At 48.6% G+C, this 19,710-nt stretch overlaps 1 protein-coding gene across 5 annotated transcripts; it reads left to right on the plus strand.

Moving 5' to 3' along the window:
- Positions 1-287: 287 nt before the first annotated feature.
- On the plus strand, positions 288-19,298 carry SOCS2 (suppressor of cytokine signaling 2). Of its 5 annotated transcripts, none has more exons than XM_042992895.1 (5): positions 288-475; positions 2,901-3,258; positions 4,971-5,422; positions 15,621-15,685; positions 19,128-19,298. In XM_042992895.1, exons 2-4 carry the CDS (start codon positions 3,120-3,122, stop codon positions 15,663-15,665), a joined length of 636 nt encoding a protein of 211 aa, XP_042848829.1. In that variant the 5' UTR covers positions 288-475; positions 2,901-3,119; the 3' UTR covers positions 15,666-15,685; positions 19,128-19,298. The 5 variants fall into 5 exon arrangements, with proteins under 5 accessions (XP_042848829.1, XP_042848828.1, XP_042848830.1 ...); XM_042992894.1 differs by lacking the exon at positions 288-475 and adding an exon at positions 1,022-1,546; XM_015539081.2 differs by lacking the exon at positions 288-475 and adding an exon at positions 1,611-2,144.
- Positions 19,299-19,710: the final 412 nt, after the last annotated feature.

Here is a 19,710-nt window from a genome sequence, read left to right on the forward strand (position 1 = left end):
GGAAGCTGGTTTACGCTTCCTCCTAGGGCCAGCAGGGGGGACACCAGGCAAGGTTTGTGAGCCGGCCTCCCCCACGCCTCCTCCCCCTTCCTCGCCCAACTTCCCCTTAGCCCCTGCTTCAACTGAAAGTGGCCATTGACCTTTCAAGCTTTTGAGCAGTGATGCAATAGAATAGTATTTCAAAGAAAAATGGTTATCGAAATTTGGGATCCGGTTTTCCCGTGAGTGCTAATGGTTTTTTAAAAGTAGGTCACACTTTGGAGGCGGGCATGCAGGCGAGGAGCTGAGTTCCAACGGAGTCCAGGTGGCCTTCAATCGGGTGGGAGGAGGTGAGGGTCTCCGGGCAGGGGAGTGACAAGATCTTTCCGAATTTCCAGTCCCTGGGCGCTAGCCCTGCGGGAGACATCGCCAAGACGAGAGCTCTCGGGACTGCAAGGCACCTAGGCCAGCGGTCCAGCACGACCCGGGAGCGTAGGTAAGGGCGCCCCTTCAGCAGTCAGAGCAGGTGAGCGGGGTCTGCCAGCGGAAGGAGACAGTGGGGCCGTGTAGACTACGAACAGAGGGAGGAGGGGAAGGGGGAGGAGGGGAGGAGGAGCCCGACTGGGCTGCTGCCGGAGACTTGAGAGCAGGAGCGCCTGGGGGAGGAGACTGAGAGCCGCTAGCGCCGCTTAAGGAGGCACCGCTCTCAGCTCGCTGGCTGCCTTCTAGGACCTGGGCGAGGGCACAGCCTTCGGTCCGCTCCCTCCGGCTCTCGGTGGGGAGCGCGGGGGCCTGGATCGGGGCCTCTCCCACCCCCACTAATGTGCCGTAGAGCGAGAGGGGCCGTTTTCGGGGACCCCCAGCCTCTCCCGCATCCCTTTCACAAAATGTGCAGTTGGGAGGGTCACGTCGAGAAGGCGCGGAGCGGGTGGGAAAGACAGAGACCCGCGGCTGGGCGAGGATATCGCTTGGTCCTCAGACCCCCGCGCACAGCTGACACGGTGGGGGTCAGGCTCCGGCCGCCGAAGCGGGGACGGCGGTGGTGGTGGGGCTTGTGCGCGCCTCGGAGCACTCGGAGCTGTGCGGTCAGAGGCGGGCGGACTCCTGGGCAGCCGCGCCGCCCAGCACCGCAACGAGCGCTATGAGCCCGCCTTCCCTGAAGCCTGCGCATTAGCGCCGGAGCCTCTTTAAAGCAGGAGCGGGGGCCGCGGTCACGTGAGACGGATTCCTGGAAAGTTCCTGGAAAGCGGCCTCCGCAGCAGCCGGGAGGGGCGCCCTGAGAGCGCGGACAGGGGAGGGAGGCGGGGAGCTAGGGAGGCGCGCGGGGCTGGGAAGTCGCGCGCACACCCGGCTCCGGGGACAGACGTTTAACTCTTGCCATGTCTGGCCGCCGCCACCGCGGCTCACGGGCCTTGGGCTTCCCTTGAAGCATGAACCTCCTCGCCCGCCGCAACCGGCGCTGCGCGGGCCGCGGACAGTGCGCCCCCGGGCCCGGTGCGCACAGCCTCAGGATCCCCTGCGCCCGCAACCCGGGCGCCGGAGGAGCTCGGTTGGGGGTTGGCGGCAGGTACTGGACCCGGGAGCCCGAAGGCTCCTCCCCATGGAGGGTCGCCGGGGAGGGCATGGGGCGCGGCTGCGAGCTCCGGGCGGCCTTGGCTTCCGCAGTTCAGAGCGGCCAGGGAGAGAGTCCGAGCTTCGGCTCTGCCCCGCGGCCGGGCGCTACTGCCTGCTTTCTTCGGCTCCTTCTAGGCGTCGGGAAGTCTCCGGAGTTTACTCCCCCGCCCCAAACAGCCATCCAAATTAATAATCCTAATAACCTGATCTGCCGCTCCTCCCCACCCGCCTGCCTCCCGCCCTAGTTCCTTCCTCCTCCCTCTCTTCTTCCCACCTCCTTGGTCGCAGCCGGAGGGAAAGCCAGCAGCTGCCCAGGGTGGGGGATTTCAGAGCTCGGGGGTTCCAAGCGAAGATCCCCCGGGCTTTTGTTTGCCCTCTGCGCAGAGAACTCTGGCTAGTGCGGAGCGCATCCCCAGGCATCTCGTTCCCAAATTAAAAGTCAACTGGGGAAACTCGGGCAGAAACCCCTCCTCTCCCTGGCCCCTCCCGACTCCCCCGCCCCATGTCCGCTGGGGAGGCTGCCTGGTGTGGACGCTGCGGCCGAGGCCGAGGTAAGGGCTCGGCGTTCGTTGTCTTGCACGTCCAGCGGCGCTCGCAGCCGCCCGTTCTGCCCCGGCCCGGGTCTCGGCTCCGGGCTCCGAGCCCCCGCGAGGGCTGCGCGCTTGGGCCGATTCCTCGACAGCGCCCGCGGCGGCTGCAGCAGCCGCCGCCGCCCGGCCACTAGAGGGGCAGCCACGGAGCCCGGGGAGCCCCCCAACTCTACCCCAAGCGGGCGCTGGGGAGCGGGCAGAGAGGAGCCAGGCAGCCTCCGGGCGGGGGTGCGGCAGCTCGCGCACCTTGGCGCCCCGGGCTGGCGGCTCAGGGTGCTTCGTCCCGGGGCCCCCGGGCTGTGCGGAGTGTGAGATAGAGGGGTGCCAATTTGGGGATATCTCCTGTTCTTTCCTTTGCGATTTTTCTGTCTGTCCTTGACTAGGGCCTATTTACCACCATACCCGCAGGTGACTCGTCTTTGCTAGTCTGCGATTTCAGCTAGTAGCCCTGGGCGGGAAGACACCCTGTTCCCCACCCTTATCCTGTCCCTCCCCCCTCCCCCTCTGCAACTCCGGCGTCTTGGATCGCTGCTCTCTCTTTTATCCTCCTTTCTCTACAGCTGGGCCGGGGCAGTCACTGCATGCTTGGGGTTAAATGGTGCGGGAGGATAGACGCGGAGGAGTCCCCGGGATTTTCCACGTCTGTCTTCCCACCCACAGTCCCAGACGCAGGGGTCCAATTTGGACCGACCCAACCCCATACTTTCTTTTTTGCAGGCACACTGTGGGTGACCGCGCCTGCGGGGGACTTTGCCGTCCGTCCACTGGGACCTGGGGAGGAAACGCCAGAAGCCTCCCATCCCCTCCCCCTCCACCAATTCGGATACCCAGCAGAGACTTGCTTTGGGGTTCTCACTGATTTCCAAGAAGGACGCGTGCCCCTCTCTGATCCCAGCGCGGGCGGCCACCTGTCTTTGCCGCGGTGACCCCTCTCCCATGACCCTGCGGTGTCTCGAGTCCTCCGGGAATGGCGCGGAAGGGACGCAGAGCCAGTGGGGGACCGCGGGGTCCGCGGAAGAGCCGTCCCCGGAGGCGGCGCGTCTGGCGAAGGCCCTACGGGAGCTCAGTCAAACAGGTAGGGAGCCGACCAGCCGCGACGCGCGCGAGAAGGGTCGCTTCCCCAAAGACGCGGTTGGGGGCTTTGCTGACGCGGAGCGCGGCTAGGAAGCGGGGCCGCGGTGCAGAGCGCAGAATGGGATTGAACTGCAGCCCCTCGCCTCCCGTCCCCGCCTCAGGGCGGGGGCCCGCGGAGAGGATGTCCGCACGGCCCTGGACCCTTGGGAATGCGAAAGAAAAGTGGTTCTCGGGGGACCCAGAGGCCTAGGGGTGGGCAGAACGCGAGAAGGGCTGCTTGGAAATAGCCTCTCAGGGAGCTGGAGCCTTCAGCTGTTTGCCGCAGCTGCTCAGGGGTCGGTACACGGGCTTGAACCCTAGCGGGAGAAAGAGCCAGGCGCCTCCCTTTCCGCGGGGAACGAGGGCGGCCAGTGGGCGCTGCGCTGCCCGCAGTTTCAGCCGCATCCGGCTTCCGAGCCGAGCCGCCGCTGCAGCCCGGGACCTTGGCGGCCAAGTTCCAAGGACTGATTGCCGCGCGGGCGGTTGCAGCAGGGCCGGGAGGAAGGCGGCCAGCGAAGCCCCTTGCAGAGCGCGGCCTTGAGGGGCTGCGCGCCCAGAGTTATTGCTTGGTTCAAGCGCAGTCCTGTGCTTTGCGTGGCCCGCCGTCGTCTCTCGGCGTCTGAAAGAAGAGAAGATTGAAAAAAAAAAAAATCTGGCAAACCACGCAAGCTTTCAAAATCTGAATCCCAAAAGCTTACGTTTGGGGCAAAATTGAAGTTTTGGTAGTACTAGAGAGAGGGAAAAGTCACTTGCGGTTCGGTCTTTGAGTGTGGACCACCGACTTTCCCTCAGCGGGGCGGACCGGCAGATTGCAGGTACCCGAGCAATTTGGGGGGTGGGGGATGGGGGGTGGGGTGGAAGAGCGCATTGTTCAGACTTCTTATGCAGAATGGCTCGAAGTGGTTTTTGAAAACGAGATGGGCCCCGGGATGGTGCAGGCAGATGAAATGGAGAACGCTGGGGAGACGGAAGGTTGTGATGGGATTTGGATTAGGGCAAAGTCCAAAGGAGGTGCGGATTGTAAACTTGAATTACTTCTTATCAGTTGGGGTTTCCCTCATTTCTCAGTGGCTGATATGGTAGTTGTAACCAAAGCAACAAACAGAAGCTGTTGTAGTAGAACCGCGCTTCAAAAACAAGGAAATAGCAGTACTTTCCAAGGTCTCTGAACAGAGTTTCTGCCATGAACGGATTTGGGGAGGAAGGGAGAGGGTGGTCGCGAGTCTTCCAAGAAGTTTTGGGATTACAAAACTGCTGGGATTCCAGGAGTTGGGGTTTCCACCTTTGTAAGGGCACGCCTTTTATTTCTAACTTCCGAGTTATTTCTAATTTACTTTGATTTCACTTGAACGGTGCTAGAAGCATCATGCTTTCTCAGCCAGTGTGTCCTATGGCAAAATTCTGTGTCCTTCGGAGAAAATCTCAAGAGAGTTTAAAGGGCTACCGAACGTTACTTTTTAAAGAAGAAAACTGGCTCGCAGTTTGTGTTCATAAAAAGGAACCCACATTTTCATTAGATGTCTACCTAAAATATTTATGGTAGTCTCTGGTAAACTGTCACGCACTTCTCTTTAGAGCTAGAAAAATTGTTGCCAAGTATTTGCCCTATTTAAGAAATTCTGTATAATAACTATTTTACCCTCTCTTCTTTTTCTTCTTGAACGGAAACCCCAGGTTGGTACTGGGGAAGTATGACTGTTAATGAAGCCAAAGAGAAATTAAAAGAGGCACCAGAAGGAACTTTCTTGATTAGAGATAGCTCGCACTCAGACTACCTACTAACAATATCTGTTAAAACATCAGCTGGACCAACTAATCTGCGAATCGAATACCAAGATGGGAAATTCAGGTTGGACTCTATCATATGTGTCAAATCCAAGCTTAAACAGTTTGACAGTGTGGTTCATCTGATCGACTACTATGTTCAGATGTGCAAGGATAAGCGGACAGGCCCAGAAGCGCCCCGGAACGGCACCGTTCACCTTTATCTGACCAAACCGCTCTACACATCAGCCCCGCCTCTGCAGCATCTCTGTAGACTCACCATTAACAAATGCACCGGCACCATCTGGGGACTGCCTTTACCAACAAGACTAAAAGATTACTTGGAAGAATATAAATTCCAGGTATAAGTGTTTCTCTTTTTCTAAACATGCCTCCTATAGAGTATCTCCGAATGCAGCTATGTATTTAAAAAAAAAAAAAAAAAAAAAAAAAGAACCAAAACTTGAGTCACTACTCTGGATAACTACTCGGAATTCTAAAAACAGCTGAAGTCCATCTAACTTAAACGTGTGAGGAGGTAGCTAGGTATTTAAAGTTTCCCCAAATGTTTTCACCTGAGTAATGCTTCCTTTCCCTAAGGCTGACCAAGACCAGCTGATCCTTTTAAGGTAAAAATAAAATGTCCTGAGTAGAGGCTGAAGGAACATTTTATCAGAATGCCTTGCCTTCCCAGGGTTCCTGTTTGCTAGGTAGAAGGCCCAGACCCTGGCGGTAGAGCGAGAACTCCGCGCAGGAGCACTGAAGAAGTCGAAGGAAAAAACTGACGCAGGCTTAGCTTTAATTTTACATGCCTGGTGATCAGAGTCTACTTTAGGACGTTTTCTGTTTTTGCGTTCTTGATGTACCTAGGAGTTTTGTTAAACAGATCCTGCTTGTGAGTATTTATCCTCCTTTTTATGCAATTAACCAAATCAACCAAAAAAGTGACCATGAAATCCTGTATTTGACTTTTTACTACATGTATGAACTCTCTCATGTGAATGAGTACTGTAGTAATCCATTTTAAGGGAGCCTTATTTCAGAAATATTTCCAACTGGTGCAAACGGAAAAGACTTTGTCTTTTCCTTTAAGGCTAAAGACAAGAATGTGCTATACAGGTGCAACTCAATCCCTGTTAATAAAACCATGTAGATACAGACATTTTATCCTTTGAAGTAGCCGTATCCCAACCTGTTGCCATTGACTTTTGGGAAACGGCTTTAGAAATTTCCAAGCTGTCCTTGAATTGTCTGACCACGGACATCAGCACTTGGTCTCTCCCTTCTACCATGTAGAATACTTCGACTTAATTTTCTTCCAGAGATAGGGGGATACTTGCCTGTTTTTCAAAGTGTTTATTTACTGCTGTTACTATTTGATTAGAATGTATTAAATAAAAATACTTGACTTTTACAAGTTGCACTTGTTACTTTGAATTGTAGGGAACATACTCGTTCCTGGTACTAGCCAGGTGTGGTAAAAACATCTGTCATGTGACATCAACCAACCACTCAGCAAGAGGTAGCACGTGACTTACCCTTCCCTAAAGTTATGGGGCGCATTTGCCCTTTACATTTGGCAGGCGTGGCTTAGAAAGTACAAGTGCCTTCAAGTGGCCTGGTTTTTTACCGATTGAATAAGCTAACACTAACGCCCTGTGTGTTTCCCCAAAAAATGGCTTAGAAACTACAAAAACTGTGACGTATCCTGGCCTTTTATGGGTTGATAGGCATAACACACAATAAAAAATCAAAGTTTTATGGCTATTTACTTTTTGCCACCACCTCATGACCGTTGCAGATGTAGAGCCCAGACAGTATTCATTTGGCCGTCTCTAAAAAGAAAAAAAAAAAATGTCCTGCTTGGTTACATTCTTCGGCGTGTCACTGGCAAAGTGAGTGTCGCATGTCTTGTGTGCCCCAAGTGAATTGTAAAACTCAGTTATAAATCATAGTAAAACCCGCATATCCCTCGTCATGAAAATATTCGTATTTTCATGAAGCTCTTGAAAAACGGTTTTGGGCCTAGAAGGACAATATAACCATGCACAGCCAAACAGCAAAGATGGCTAGGTGTGCCTTACGAAGAGTTTATTTGTAGCCTAAAATTTAGAGAAGAGCTCTACTTTTAGGGGCTGGTCTAGATGTGGACTTTTTCATTAGGATGTTTAGATTCTGCACTTTATTTCCGGGCCCCCCCCCCCCCACTAAACGGTTAATGTGGGGTATTTGGCTTTTCTGGCAAAACTTCCACATGATCAATGTCCGGGGCTTTGGACTTTCTATAAGGTCTTTTGCATTCCTGTTCCCATTGGTTCAAACTCTCTGATGCCTCTTGATGTTGAGAGTTGGACGGGACTGCTGGGGTATGAACGAGCACACGGAATTGTGGAAAGTTCTTGGCGTTACTACTAGCAGGTGACTGACTATGAGAACACCAGAGGCTAGCCAAGATCTCTAGAGTGTGCCGTGGAACGATTACCTTACATTTCAGTCTTCCCTATTCCAAGTAAGTTGATAAGCATCAGGAGATAGTCCTTTTTTTAGTGGGGGCAGGTGTGTGTGTGTGTGTGGTGGTTCGCTGTGGGTTTTTTTTTTAACATCATTTATTTAGTTCTTGCTCAGCTCTTTACATGCATTATCTCATTTAATCTTGACACCGACCGTATGAGCAAAGTTCAGTGATTGCAGGAGGTCCGACTTACAATTTGTGAGTGAGGAGGCATTCCAGGAATATCCTAGCGCTTTGTATTCCTGGAGAGGAATTATGAAGAGCAAAGTGCTGCTATTTCTACATTGATCCAGACAAACAAGTTACGACAGGCTATAAAAGGAACCCTCAGCCTTTTCACTGCTGCCCCAACTGGAAAAGTACAGGTACCTTAATTAATGTCCTCTGTGGGATTCGAATCACCTTGGCCCAGTAGTTTTTTTCCTGGTGTAGGGGTAAGTGAGGAAGGGGTTAACTTAAAAAAAATTTTTTTTTTAATGTTTGTTTATTTTTGAGAGACACAGAGAGACAGAGCATGAGCAGGTGAGGGGCAGAGAAAGAGTAAGACACAAGACCCGAAGCAGGCTCGACGTTCTGAGCTGTCAGCACAGAGCCCCACTCAGGGCTCGAACCCACAGACCGTGAGGTCGTGACCTGAGCTGAAGTCGGACACTTAACCGACTGAGCCACCCAGGTGCCTCTTAGATTTTTTTAAAGTTTTACTTATTTTGCGAGAGAGCGAGAGCATGAACGGGAGAGGGAGAGAATCCCGAGCAGACTCTGTGCTGTCAGCATGAAGCCCGATTTGGGGCTAGAACTCACGAACCAAACCTTGAGATCATGACCTGAGTGGAAATCAAGAGTTGGATGCTTAATTGACTGAGCTACCCAGGTGCCCCGAGGGTTAACTATTTTGCTTGGTTGTGGGCAAATGATGCCAGTTACCAATTACTGGTAGCCCCATTTTATAGATGGGCAAATGGAAAAGGTGAAGGTACACTTGACTAAGTTATCCTCAATGGAGCCAGGAAAAAAGCCGGTATTCTCTCCCTATGGAGGCACTTTGGGCCTTTAGTGAGGGTCTGTACTATTGTTTTTACTGTTGAAGAACAGAGTACACGAACTTCTAGATCTCCATGGACTTAAGATATTTTGATGTGAGTTTCCACTCTGAGCAGATTTGAGGCAGGGGGGTTTTTATTCCATTGTAGTGGGCGCTAGGGACTGCTTTTTAGGGACTTGGGTTTTAGTTTTTAGAGCTTTGAACGGTGGAGAAAAAGTTCAACTTAGGAGCTGAGAGTTCTTTTTTGGCATGTCAGTAAGAAAGTCTTGACTTCATAGTAATTATGTAATCCAAATAGGTAACAGAATGGGACAGTTGTTTGGAGTGTTTATTTTCTTGGGAAGGATTTTTTTTTTTTCTGCTTTTAGAAAATTGTACCCTGGTAGGCGGGTAGGAGACAGAGACGTCATGAAGTAATCCAAGGGATGGAATGTCCTGAGACCAGGCCGTGCCCTTCTCGGTTGTCGGTTTTAGGCACAGGGTAGTGGGGGTTGAGTGGCTGTGGTTCCATGTAACAGCTGGGCTGAGGCCTGTCTTGCCTCTGTGGTCATTGTCTCAGTTCTGTGTTTTGGAGCAAAAAAGGGTTATCGTTCATCCTAGACCTTTCATTTACTAAGAGGCCTGTAACTTCTCCCGATGGTTTATTTCCTAGAATTTTGAAACGTGAAATCACCGTTCAGATCGCAGAGTTTAGTTCCGGCATTTCACTGAAGAGAATTTTCAGACCCAGGGAGGTCAACAGATCTGAGCGTACCTGTGCGTGCGTGGGCACACACGCAGTTCAGCAAATCGACGGTGGACTTGGTATTTGTGCCCGGATAGGCTGGCCTTGGGCTCAGTGTTCATAAAAGCTGTACCTTTCCACCCCGCGTGTGCAAGCCCTACAGTGCTTTTAACATCACGTTCTTCTTCCTCTGAAAATTTGGAGAGCAGGCCTTTGGAATGCATGCGGTGTAATAACCAGTTCTCGGCTCTTTCCACCCCACCCTGGAGAATCCACCCTTGCTGGTTTTCGTGACGTCTCAATCCACGTTAGAGTTGTGTGTTAACTTTAACTCCTCAACGCTTCTAATCTATTTGCTGTTTGAAGATCGAAAACCTGCCATCCATGTTGTTTTATGATCTCATTTCTGCCTCTGCCAGATGTGACTCACACACAGTCGTGGGTGCCCGGGTCACTGCCCACCCTCCTGTCCTCACCAGTGGAGCCCATTCTTTCTTTTGTCCGCTCATGGGCATAATGGCACAGTTAATTCCTGCCTTACTTTCTGCCCTCTGTGCCATAAATTTGCCCTTTTAGCTCATTTGACACAGCCCTGCCCAGCCTTATTTACTCCAGTGAAAGAGGGTAATTATATTCTCCTTGAGTTGGGTAATTTCGAATACCTGGAGATTAAATCTGTCTCCAGTCTCTCTCTGATTCCTTTCAGGTTGTGAAACAGGTAGCCAGCCCTAAATGCACACTTGTTACGTGCATGTGTTTGTTATTATTTTCTTAATGTCAAATCCTGGAGGCTCCTTTACTGTTACATTGCACTTCATTTGAACGGAGTGGGAGTGCCTTCCATCCCTCCCTTCTCGCCTCCTTGAGAATGAGTCTGTGATAGTTGTGTTTCTTTCCTCCTGCGGAGGCATATTTTTTCTTGTATTCTCACTCACCTTCACATAGTTTTGATTTTTCTAATGTTTCCTCTGTGTGGCTTGAGTTCAGGGTGCTTAACTTTAGTACCGAAATAAAGCAACAGCTGTTGCCACCGTAGCCTCTAAAAGCCCCGGAATCCCGAATGCCTAGACAGTAAGTAAGCTGAAATCACGGAGCAGGGCTAGGGTATTCCTTCAGGAGCTCGGGATCAGACGAAGTGTGGTTACAGAGAATGGGGTTCACATCAAAAGACATTTGCTGAGCCATAAAAAGAAAACCGCTTTTATAGACAAGCCTTCCTCGGAACTGCACCCTCTACTTCCCCTGGAGGTCAGGAGCACATTTTGTGACGTGTTATTCAGGGGGGTGCCGCCTCCCTTACAAACACTGGGAGGGGGAAGGCAATGTGGCCAGTGCCTTCCTCTTCTGTTAAAGCATAAATACCACCCAGGGAACACCTTTCCTACAGCTGAGAGAGTGGGACTTCATCACAGAACTTCATAAAACTTTTCCATGTCGCCCCGGTTTCTAACCATGTTAAGATAAAGATGTATGTTTTGCTGAACAGTTCTCCCTTATTAGTTTGGTATGTTTTTTCCTGTTGAGATTTGGGTCCAGAAAGCTGCTGTTATCTGTAACTTTCAGAAAAATATTTTCCCTGCTATTTCTACCCAGAGAAGTCCCATTTTCATATCCCCTCTGCCATCTCGATGAACGCGACCTTTCTTAGGTTTCCAACACAGCTGCTTTCTCCCCATTTCTGTTTCCAGGTTGCGGCCGTCAAGTCGATATTCGGTCAGAAAGTGTGTTCGTGTTTTGCGCATTTGATTAGGGTACCTGTCTTCACTCATCTGCAGGAATCCGGGGCAGAGAGAAGGGGGATAGTAGAAACCTATGAACATATCGTAGCTAATAGTTTTGACCTTCCTCCCCATTCAATCTCCTTTGCTAGAACCACTGACAGAAAAATTAGTTGCCTCTCTGATCTATTTTCCTTGTCTGTCAGGCAGTGAGGATACTAATAAAAAACAGAGTTAACTAAAACGATGGCAGGAATGAGAAAACTAAGAGGGATGGAGAATCCGTGGCCGGCTGAGGGCTCCTGAGTGCCAGTTGTTAAACACAGCCGTGACTTCTTACCCACCGTCTAGTTGCTGGCTTCCGGCTGGGTCAGTTACCGCTAGCCAGTCGAGGTTCCTAAGGCAGATGATTCTCGTTCTGATGTAGGGTCAGAAGATAGATAGTAGCCAGACGAGATGTCACAATCCCTCTGTCACTCACTTTGCTTCATCCCCTCATGTAGGCATTTTATCATCTCCCATCATCACAAGAAGGGTGAGTACAGTAAGATATTTTGAGAGAGACTACATTCACATAAACTTATTACAGTATATGGTTGTAATTGTTCTATGTTATTGCTTATCTCGTACTGTGCCTAATGTATAAATTAAACTTGATCATAGGAATGTATGGATAAGAAAAACCTGGTATATATATTGGGGTTTGGTATTACCCGTGTTTCAGGCATCCACTGGCCATCTTGGAATACATCCCCTGTGGATAAAGGCAGGTGGGGGCGAACCACTATACATAGGGTTTTTTTTTTGTGAGCTAAATAATTATGAGTAAATCATTGGTAGATGGAACTCAGCCACGGTGGGAATAGTTACACCACAGCAATTGGCAGACACAACAAATTAGGCTTTCCCTGCCCCCCCTCCCTGGATGATTGGTACTCTATAACTGAGACCTCTTGACGGTAAGATCAGCTTATTTGTATCCTCCTTTGTGACAAGTCCAGTGTTTTAGACCAGAGTAGGAATGAACAAATTGAGGAATACATTAAAATCTGTACGCCAATCCTATATTGAACTACACTGCTTTCTGGTGGATGGGCCGGTCTCTTGATGATCTTTTCCTAGTGTCTGCAGATATCTTGTCAGAGTTTCCTAGTAGGGAGCAATAGGACATTCTCAAAGTCCTATAACTAATATTTAAAAATACCTCTTTTAGCTCTAACAGATCAGGGTGTCTTTTTTTGCTCCTAGCTTCGTTCGTTCATTTCATTACTTAATTTCCTTCCTCCTTTCTTCCCTCCCTCCCTTCTCACTTGCTTTTCTCCCTCTCCCCTTTATTCTGCCAACATTTAATGCATGTCTACTGTATTATTCATGAGGAATACAAAAGAGTAAAAAAAAAAAAACCAGAAAACAAAAAACCTGTTCTTGCATTACTGAACTCTTATAGCCCAGGGGAAGAGATAACTTAGTCAACACTCTTGTACCTTCTATGCCTTGCCTTGTCATTCCATTTAATCCCTGCAACAAACTGGTAAGGTGTGGATTTCCCCATTTATTGAAAATGAAACTGAGGCTTGGAGAAAGAAAACAGCTTTCCAGTAACATGGTTTAAACCCAGGGTTTTGGGGGGGCTCTGAAGCTCAGTTCTGTGTCTTAGGATCCCATATAGGAGCTTGAATTCTGTGAACAATGTATAGTAAAATGCTGTGATAAAGGCAATAAGAGTTACCTGTGGACAAGGTGCCATCAACTTGCCTTGAGGGGTTGGAGAAGGACCTCAGAGGAAGGTGCCTTGTGTCTGCTTATTAAAGGGCAGGAAGGAGTCTTTATTTTATTTTATTTTTTTTTAATTTTTTTTTTAAACATTTATTTATTTTTGAGACAGAGAGAGAGCATGAACGGGGAGGGTCAGAGAGAGGGAGACACAGAATCTGAAGCAGGCTCCAGGCTCTGAGCTGTCAGCACAGAGCCCAACGTGGGGCTCGAACTCACGGACCGCGAGATCATGACCTGAGCCGAAGTTGGCCGCTTAACCGACTGAGCCACCCAGGTGCCCCAGGAAGGAGTCTTTAGACTCCTCGGTGACAGAGGCGTTTCTTTGAGGGATTGGAGAGGAGGGTAGGGGTGAGTTGGGGGTAGATCTTGTAGATCTTAATAGCTTGGGATTTATCTGGAGGGCAAGTGGATAAAAGCTTTTTAAATGGGGGCGTAGCTAAACTAGGTTTGTGTTTTATATCATCCCTCTGGAGCCCCTTTGGAAAATGTCCTGGACAAAGCAAGAGTGGAGAGTTAAGGAGACTAGGCAGGTGTGAGCTGCTAGGCGTGGGGAGAGGAGGAGGCAAGATTGGCAGAAGATGGAGAAGGGGGCAGCCATTGACCCCCTTCCTCCTCTGCAGGCTCACAGTTGCCCTGGAGTCTGGGGCTTTAGGTCCTGCAGGCACATGCTTCCCTTGGAAGGTGGGCTTCCACACTGGCCAGGCGGGGTACGTACTTGGCAGATTCCATCCTCAGGAAAGGAGGAGGTGGTGATGCAGCAGCAGAAACTTGAACTATGACCGTATCCAGCGTGCACGGGTGCAAGAACACCAGCTCGGAGTGGGGGTGGGGGTCCCCGTCCCACACACACCAGGTTTGGCCACTCGCTGCTGACAAAACCCAAAGGCAGAATGAGGAACTTATTTCGGTGAGGTCAAGACAGCAGACTAGTGTCTCAAAGACTGACTCCAAAGTGCTGAAAATATTTCCAGGTTTGTGTAAGGAAACTAGGGGGAGAAGGTCGGTGAGTACAAGCAGGTGGGCAATAAAGGTCAGGCTGAGCCTCATCTTGGGGTCAGTCACGCGGGGTCTTGTTGGCATCAGGGCAGTCCTTGCTGCCTGAGGGGATAGTGGCCGTTCCCATCATGGGCTGCTTTGCCTGAGTCGAGAGATAGTCGGAAAGAATTTAATCAATTGCAAAGTATGGAACGAAGTCAAAATGCAGGTCATTGAAGTCCTCTTTCAGGACTGGGTAAACTTGGGGTCCACTTCTGGTTGTCTGACCTGGGGCCAAACGCTGAATCTCTCAGGGCCTCGGTTATCTCATCTGTACAATGAGAAGCTTGGCGTCTTCATTCTTTTCGATGCCGTCTGATAAAGTACCCCACGTGCACAGATGTGAGCACCATCTCTCTCCCACTGGGGTGGGAGCGGCCCTAGGAGAGGCAGGCTCCGCATTTTTGTGGCGTCTCAGCTTCCACTTAAATTATAGTGTAGATTGTTACCTCTATGCCATAATATATTTTCATTTATTTTGAAAAAATAGTAACTTCCTTTTAACTGTGGACTTTTTCACAGCTGGAGACAATTGATTCCATTTTTATCCCGGTTAGAAGAATTTTGTGTTTTCACCTGGCTGTGGATCTTTGAGGGCGTCCCTGTAATCAAGGAGTTTGAATGTGGGGTTGTAGATCTTGGTTGTGCTGGAGAAACAGGAATCTGACATGTGTCCTCTATTATCCCAATAACTCTGCATGAATTTTCATTACCAAGGACCTGGAGGGCTGGCTTTGCTCCCTGACCAGTGTCATAGATGTGCCCCTAGAAAGTTGCGGGCAACAGATGTGTTTCCACAAGTCCTTTTTCCCACCTACATAGATTATTCTCATTTCTGATTGCTCCTTCATGGACAAGGGAACCACTGAGCTTTGTTTTTCCTTTTCTTTGTCAAGCAATTCATTTAAAAAAAAAAAAAAAGAAGAAGAAGAAATGAAAAAAACCTGCAAAATACTATTGGAATTCTTGGATTCTTTGGTAAAATGAAAAGAATCTTGGAGCATGATGGATACTGCCCCAATCTATCCATCTTGCATCTTTGGATTTTCCTGCATCTGTTTTAAAGTGGGGCGCACCTTTGATCTTGACAGCCTAGGAGGATGGGGGTGTGCAGCTGTCATAGGCAGAGGCACGTCACTGAGCTTAGTAATGGTTGAGAGCTCCCACGAGATCCAGCTTGAAACGACACTTCGTAGGCCGTGGGATTTGTTATGTTCAGGACCTGACAATGAGGTGCCCTTTCTATAACAAACCAACTCTTGGGCTTCCAGAAGACTCGAAAAAGCTAGAGTATTTAGTAATGCCAAGCACTGCTTTTGCCACTTAACAAATATGACCTCATTCAGTGCTCCCGGCAAACCTTTGAAGTCGATTCTGTTTTTATCTCCTTTAGAGAAAAGGAGATTTAGTGACTTAAGAGGGAGAGCTAAGATTTGAACTCAGGCCAGTATGACTCCCGAATCCCTGCTTTTATTCACTCTTGCGTCATTTTTCTCAAGCTTACAAATGCTGTTAAGCTCTGAGGCCTCCACCTAGCATGTACCTCAGTGATGAATGCAAGGCCATGTGCCTTCTAGTAGCACGTAGTTCATTGCAAGAAGGCTAGGACCCTGTCTCCCCAATTTGTAATTATGGTATTATCGGGTCTTTAATTTCCAAGTAAAACAAGATCTCCCCAAACCCTGAGCACCAGCTGGGGAAGATCGCTTCCATCTGACTGACACCTCTTCTCCCTTCTTCTGTTCTCCTTTAGATGTCTAACCAGGGCAGCCATAACCGCTTGTCTCTTCCCTGCTAGCCTTTCTCATTTCCCTGGAGGTAAAGTGTAAGAACAATGTGTCAGTCATAATAAGCTAGGTTATGCTGCGAAACAAGTATCTCCATACTCTCAGTGACTGAAAACAACAACGGTTTATATCTTAACAGATTTCCCTGTCTATACGTGTCTGTCATGTGTCACAAGGGGGGCTCTTCTTTAAGTCATTTCAGAACCCAGGCATCCAAAGGAGTCACCTCTTAAAACGTGGCTGAGGTGCTAAGCCAGTGGGAAAGGAGAAACCCAAGGATCTCTCCTTGGCATTTAATTGCCTTGTCACTTCTACTCTCCACTCATTGGCCAGCACTCTGCAAAGGGGTGCCACTCAGACACAAGGAGGCCGGGTGGTCCAGCCCTCCCCTGTGTCCAGGATGGGGAGAAAACCAGAAATACTTAGCAGCAGTAACAACCCCCCACTTATACCATGCCTTATAAAGCTTGCTTCTTTTTTTCTATTTTGGATAATTCGACCTCAGGTAACCTTTATAGGACACACAGAACCTCTCGAATTCCATTCCTCCTTCCCCTTTGTCTTCCAAAACGTTTTCAAGTACTGCAAAATAGCTTTTCTCTTTCCTTCCCTTGAGCCAAAAGGAAACGTCTTCAGTCTTGAAGTGAAATTATACATATTAAACAGCCAAGGCTTCTTCCCTCAAAAGCTTCTGAAATAACCAGAAGTTCCTTCTGATCTTCGTAAATATCTCTCCTGGCTTCCTCAGCCTGCTAAAATTAAACCTGTCTTTTCTCCAATGTCAATATTCAGGATAAATAATGTTCCCATTCGCTTCTTGCTGCTTTGTCCAATTGGCTATATTACAACAGTATTGAACAGTATTATTTCTACTGGTTTTCAGTTAAACACGGAGACATTCAGGCACACTACAGATCAAATGGACTTGTGAGATACATTGGGCACCTTCTTACTAATTTCAATTTGCTTCTGAGGGAAACTGTGTTCTAAACTCCAGACGACCGGTTTGCAAACCTTGTTTCAGAATGCAACCTGTTTCTAGTTTGGATCTTTTTCTGTAGCACATGTATGTATAATAAGAATACTAGAATAAATGGTGTGTTTGAGTGGATAATTATGCTCTGCTGTATTCATGAGTTAATATCTTTGAAAAAATTAGAATCTGTACATGTACTTAATTTAAAACTTTATGAGCACAATTTTTCCTTCATTCTCTCTCTCTCTCTCTAGCTCTCTCTCTCTCTCTCTCTTTTTTTTTTCCTACATTAATCCAGATCAGAAACTGTGGCATTATGTGGGCACCTGGGTGGCTCAGTCAGTTAAGCAAGACTCTTGATTTCTGCTCAAGTCATGACCTCACAGTTTGTGGGTTTGAGCATCCTCCCTGCAGACCCTCCCCGCCACCACCCCCCCCCCCGCCCCCATCGATCCCAGCCTCAAGCCCCTCATCAGGTTCCATCTCTGCCCCTTCCCCATTCTTGCTCGCTCTCTCTCTCTCTCTCTCAAACATAAATAAACAACCTGTAGCTTTTTTTTTTTTTTAACGTTTATTTATTTTTGAGACAGAGAGAGACAGAGCATGAACGGGGGAGGGGCAGAGAGAGAGGGAGACACAGAATCGGAAGCAGGCTCCAGGCTCTGAGCCATCAGCCCAGAGCCCAACGCGGGGCTCGAACTCACGGACCGTGAGATCGTGACCTGAGCTGAAGTCGGACGCTTAACCGACTGAGCCACCCAGGCGCCCCAACAACCTGTAGCTTTATCTTTGATTTCTCCCTCTTTATATTTATCTCTTTCATTTATTCAGTCCTTCATTCACTCAATCCTTCATCAGAGATTTACTGAGCATCTCTTTGTGCTAGGCATGAGGCAAGGTCCAGCACAAAGTTAAAAAACAGTTTCCACCTCAAGGGGATTGCCGGTGGTGGAAAGACAACACACATGGCGGCAACCATAGCACAGTAAAATAATCCCTGTGATGAGGTTTGTGCAATGAGCAGTGGAGACGGAAAAGACACGCCTGGGTCTGCTTGAAGACATCAGGGAAGGCATCCGGGAGGAGGCAGCTTTTGACCTGGCACTGAAAGAATGGGTTGGCCTGAGCTACAGGCAGGGCACCGGGGTTGCAAGAGTTGGGGGATAAGCCCCAGATGGTGAGCAGAGAACAGAGCACCGAGGGTTTTGCTTGCCTTCCAAAAAAAGTTTGCATTTGCCCCAGGAAGTGAGGGAGCTGTGGAAGACTTTTGCGCTGAAGAACGATAACATCAGATTTACTGGCAATGTGGCTGCTGGTCAGGAGGAGCAGATCTCTAGATCAGGACTTCTTAATCCAAGATTAAGATGCAAGAAATCCCTGGACAGAACGCTTGGGATCTGCGAACTCAGATGTGAAAAATTGTTTTTGTCATTAACCTCTATGTGAAATCAAGCATTTCCTTCAAATATAAATGTAGGCGACGAATCACAATAGAATTAGCAGAAGAGGGGCGCCTGGGTGGCTCAGTCGTTTAAGCATCCAACTCTTGACTTCAGCTCAGGTCATGATCTCAGGATTCCTGAGTTTGAGCCCCACCTTGGGCTCCGTGCTGACAGCGCGGAGCCTGCTTGGGATTCTCTGCCCCTCCCCCACCCTTTCTCTCAAAATAAATAAATAAACTTAAAAAAAATGGAAAAAGAAAGAGAAGACGTGAGTTTGTCACCAGTAGAAATCAGGAATTTTTGTTACATAGTATATAGATATCACAGTACGGTTGTTGCTGCTGTCTCAAAATACCCTTTACATTTTTCACTAAACTGAAAATCCTGTAGCCAGTAGACCCACAGCTACATCTTGTCATTGAACGAATTGATAAAATCTATCCTGTCACATCACCAATAAAACATTTTGGTGTGTGCATTTTAATAGAATTCATCTTTTGTGATCTGCGTATTCCAATTTTTTTTTTAATTTCAAAACAGTATTCCAAGCAGGGGGTCCATGGTCTTTGCTGGGCTGTCAAAAGAGGTCAGAACTCAGATACCAGAGGAAGGGGATTGTGAGCAGGGCGGGCAGCCTGAAGCAGTGGCAGGGAAGAGGGTGAGGAGGAAGAATCTGGGGGAGATTCTAGAGACAGCGGGAACTTGCTGATAGATCTGGGACATAGGCAGAAGGAGAGATCTGTGTGTACCCTGCTCCCCCATCAAGTTTCTGGCTAGAGCAGAATTCTTCCTGTTCCTTGCCACATCTGTCCTTTCCTTTCCATCACTGATGTTCGACTCTTAAACCTTTATTAATGTCAGACATGTAGCAAGGTTTTGAAAAAAATAAAGCAGTATGGAGAGACATAAAGATCACTGTCCCTTGGTTCCCACCCCCCACCCCCACCTGTCAATCCTACATTGTTCTGAACTCTTGTAGTGTTATCTTGTCTAGCTAGATGGCAAATTCTGTTCAGGAAAGTGCCTTGTAATCCCCACTATGTTTTTCATTTTAGGTGTTGAATAAATGACTGATAGATCCCAAAGGCATTTCCTCTCTTGAGGTCACCGTGTACATCAATTATGCCATACTCCAGTTACAGACGTTTTACCAACCGTGACATTCTAGGAAATTGGTCTTTTACTTAAATTCCCATGTTTTCTGTCATTTGTCTTCATATAAAATAACAGAATGTGCAAATAAAAATTCCATTACTTGGACTTTATGCTTGTTTTTTTGTGAAAGTGAGTTTAGTGTGATGCCGAGTTGAATAATCCTGTGTAATCTCACACCAGAAATTGAGAAGGTGGATTTGAAATTTCCACCCATCCCTCTGCGGGAGGGGGGAGGGGGGCGTGTTACCTGGCTTGGTAGCAGAGGTTAATTTCAGTGTTGTTGCCCATGTTGTAGACTGCAGAGTTGCAGCTGAACACTCGGTTGGCTGGAGGAAATTTTGCCGTGCGTCTTGTGAGGTCCAGGAACGTATAGTTTTGTGGTCTGATGTATTTTGATGGTTGCCAGATAAAATTGATGTCTGGCACTTTTTCTAGGAAAAACACATTTAGACGTTTCCAAGTTGATTTGTAGGAACTTAGTGT

This window comes from Panthera tigris, chromosome B4, assembly GCF_018350195.1.
Source record: "Panthera tigris isolate Pti1 chromosome B4, P.tigris_Pti1_mat1.1, whole genome shotgun sequence".
NCBI lineage: Eukaryota > Metazoa > Chordata > Mammalia > Carnivora > Felidae > Panthera > Panthera tigris.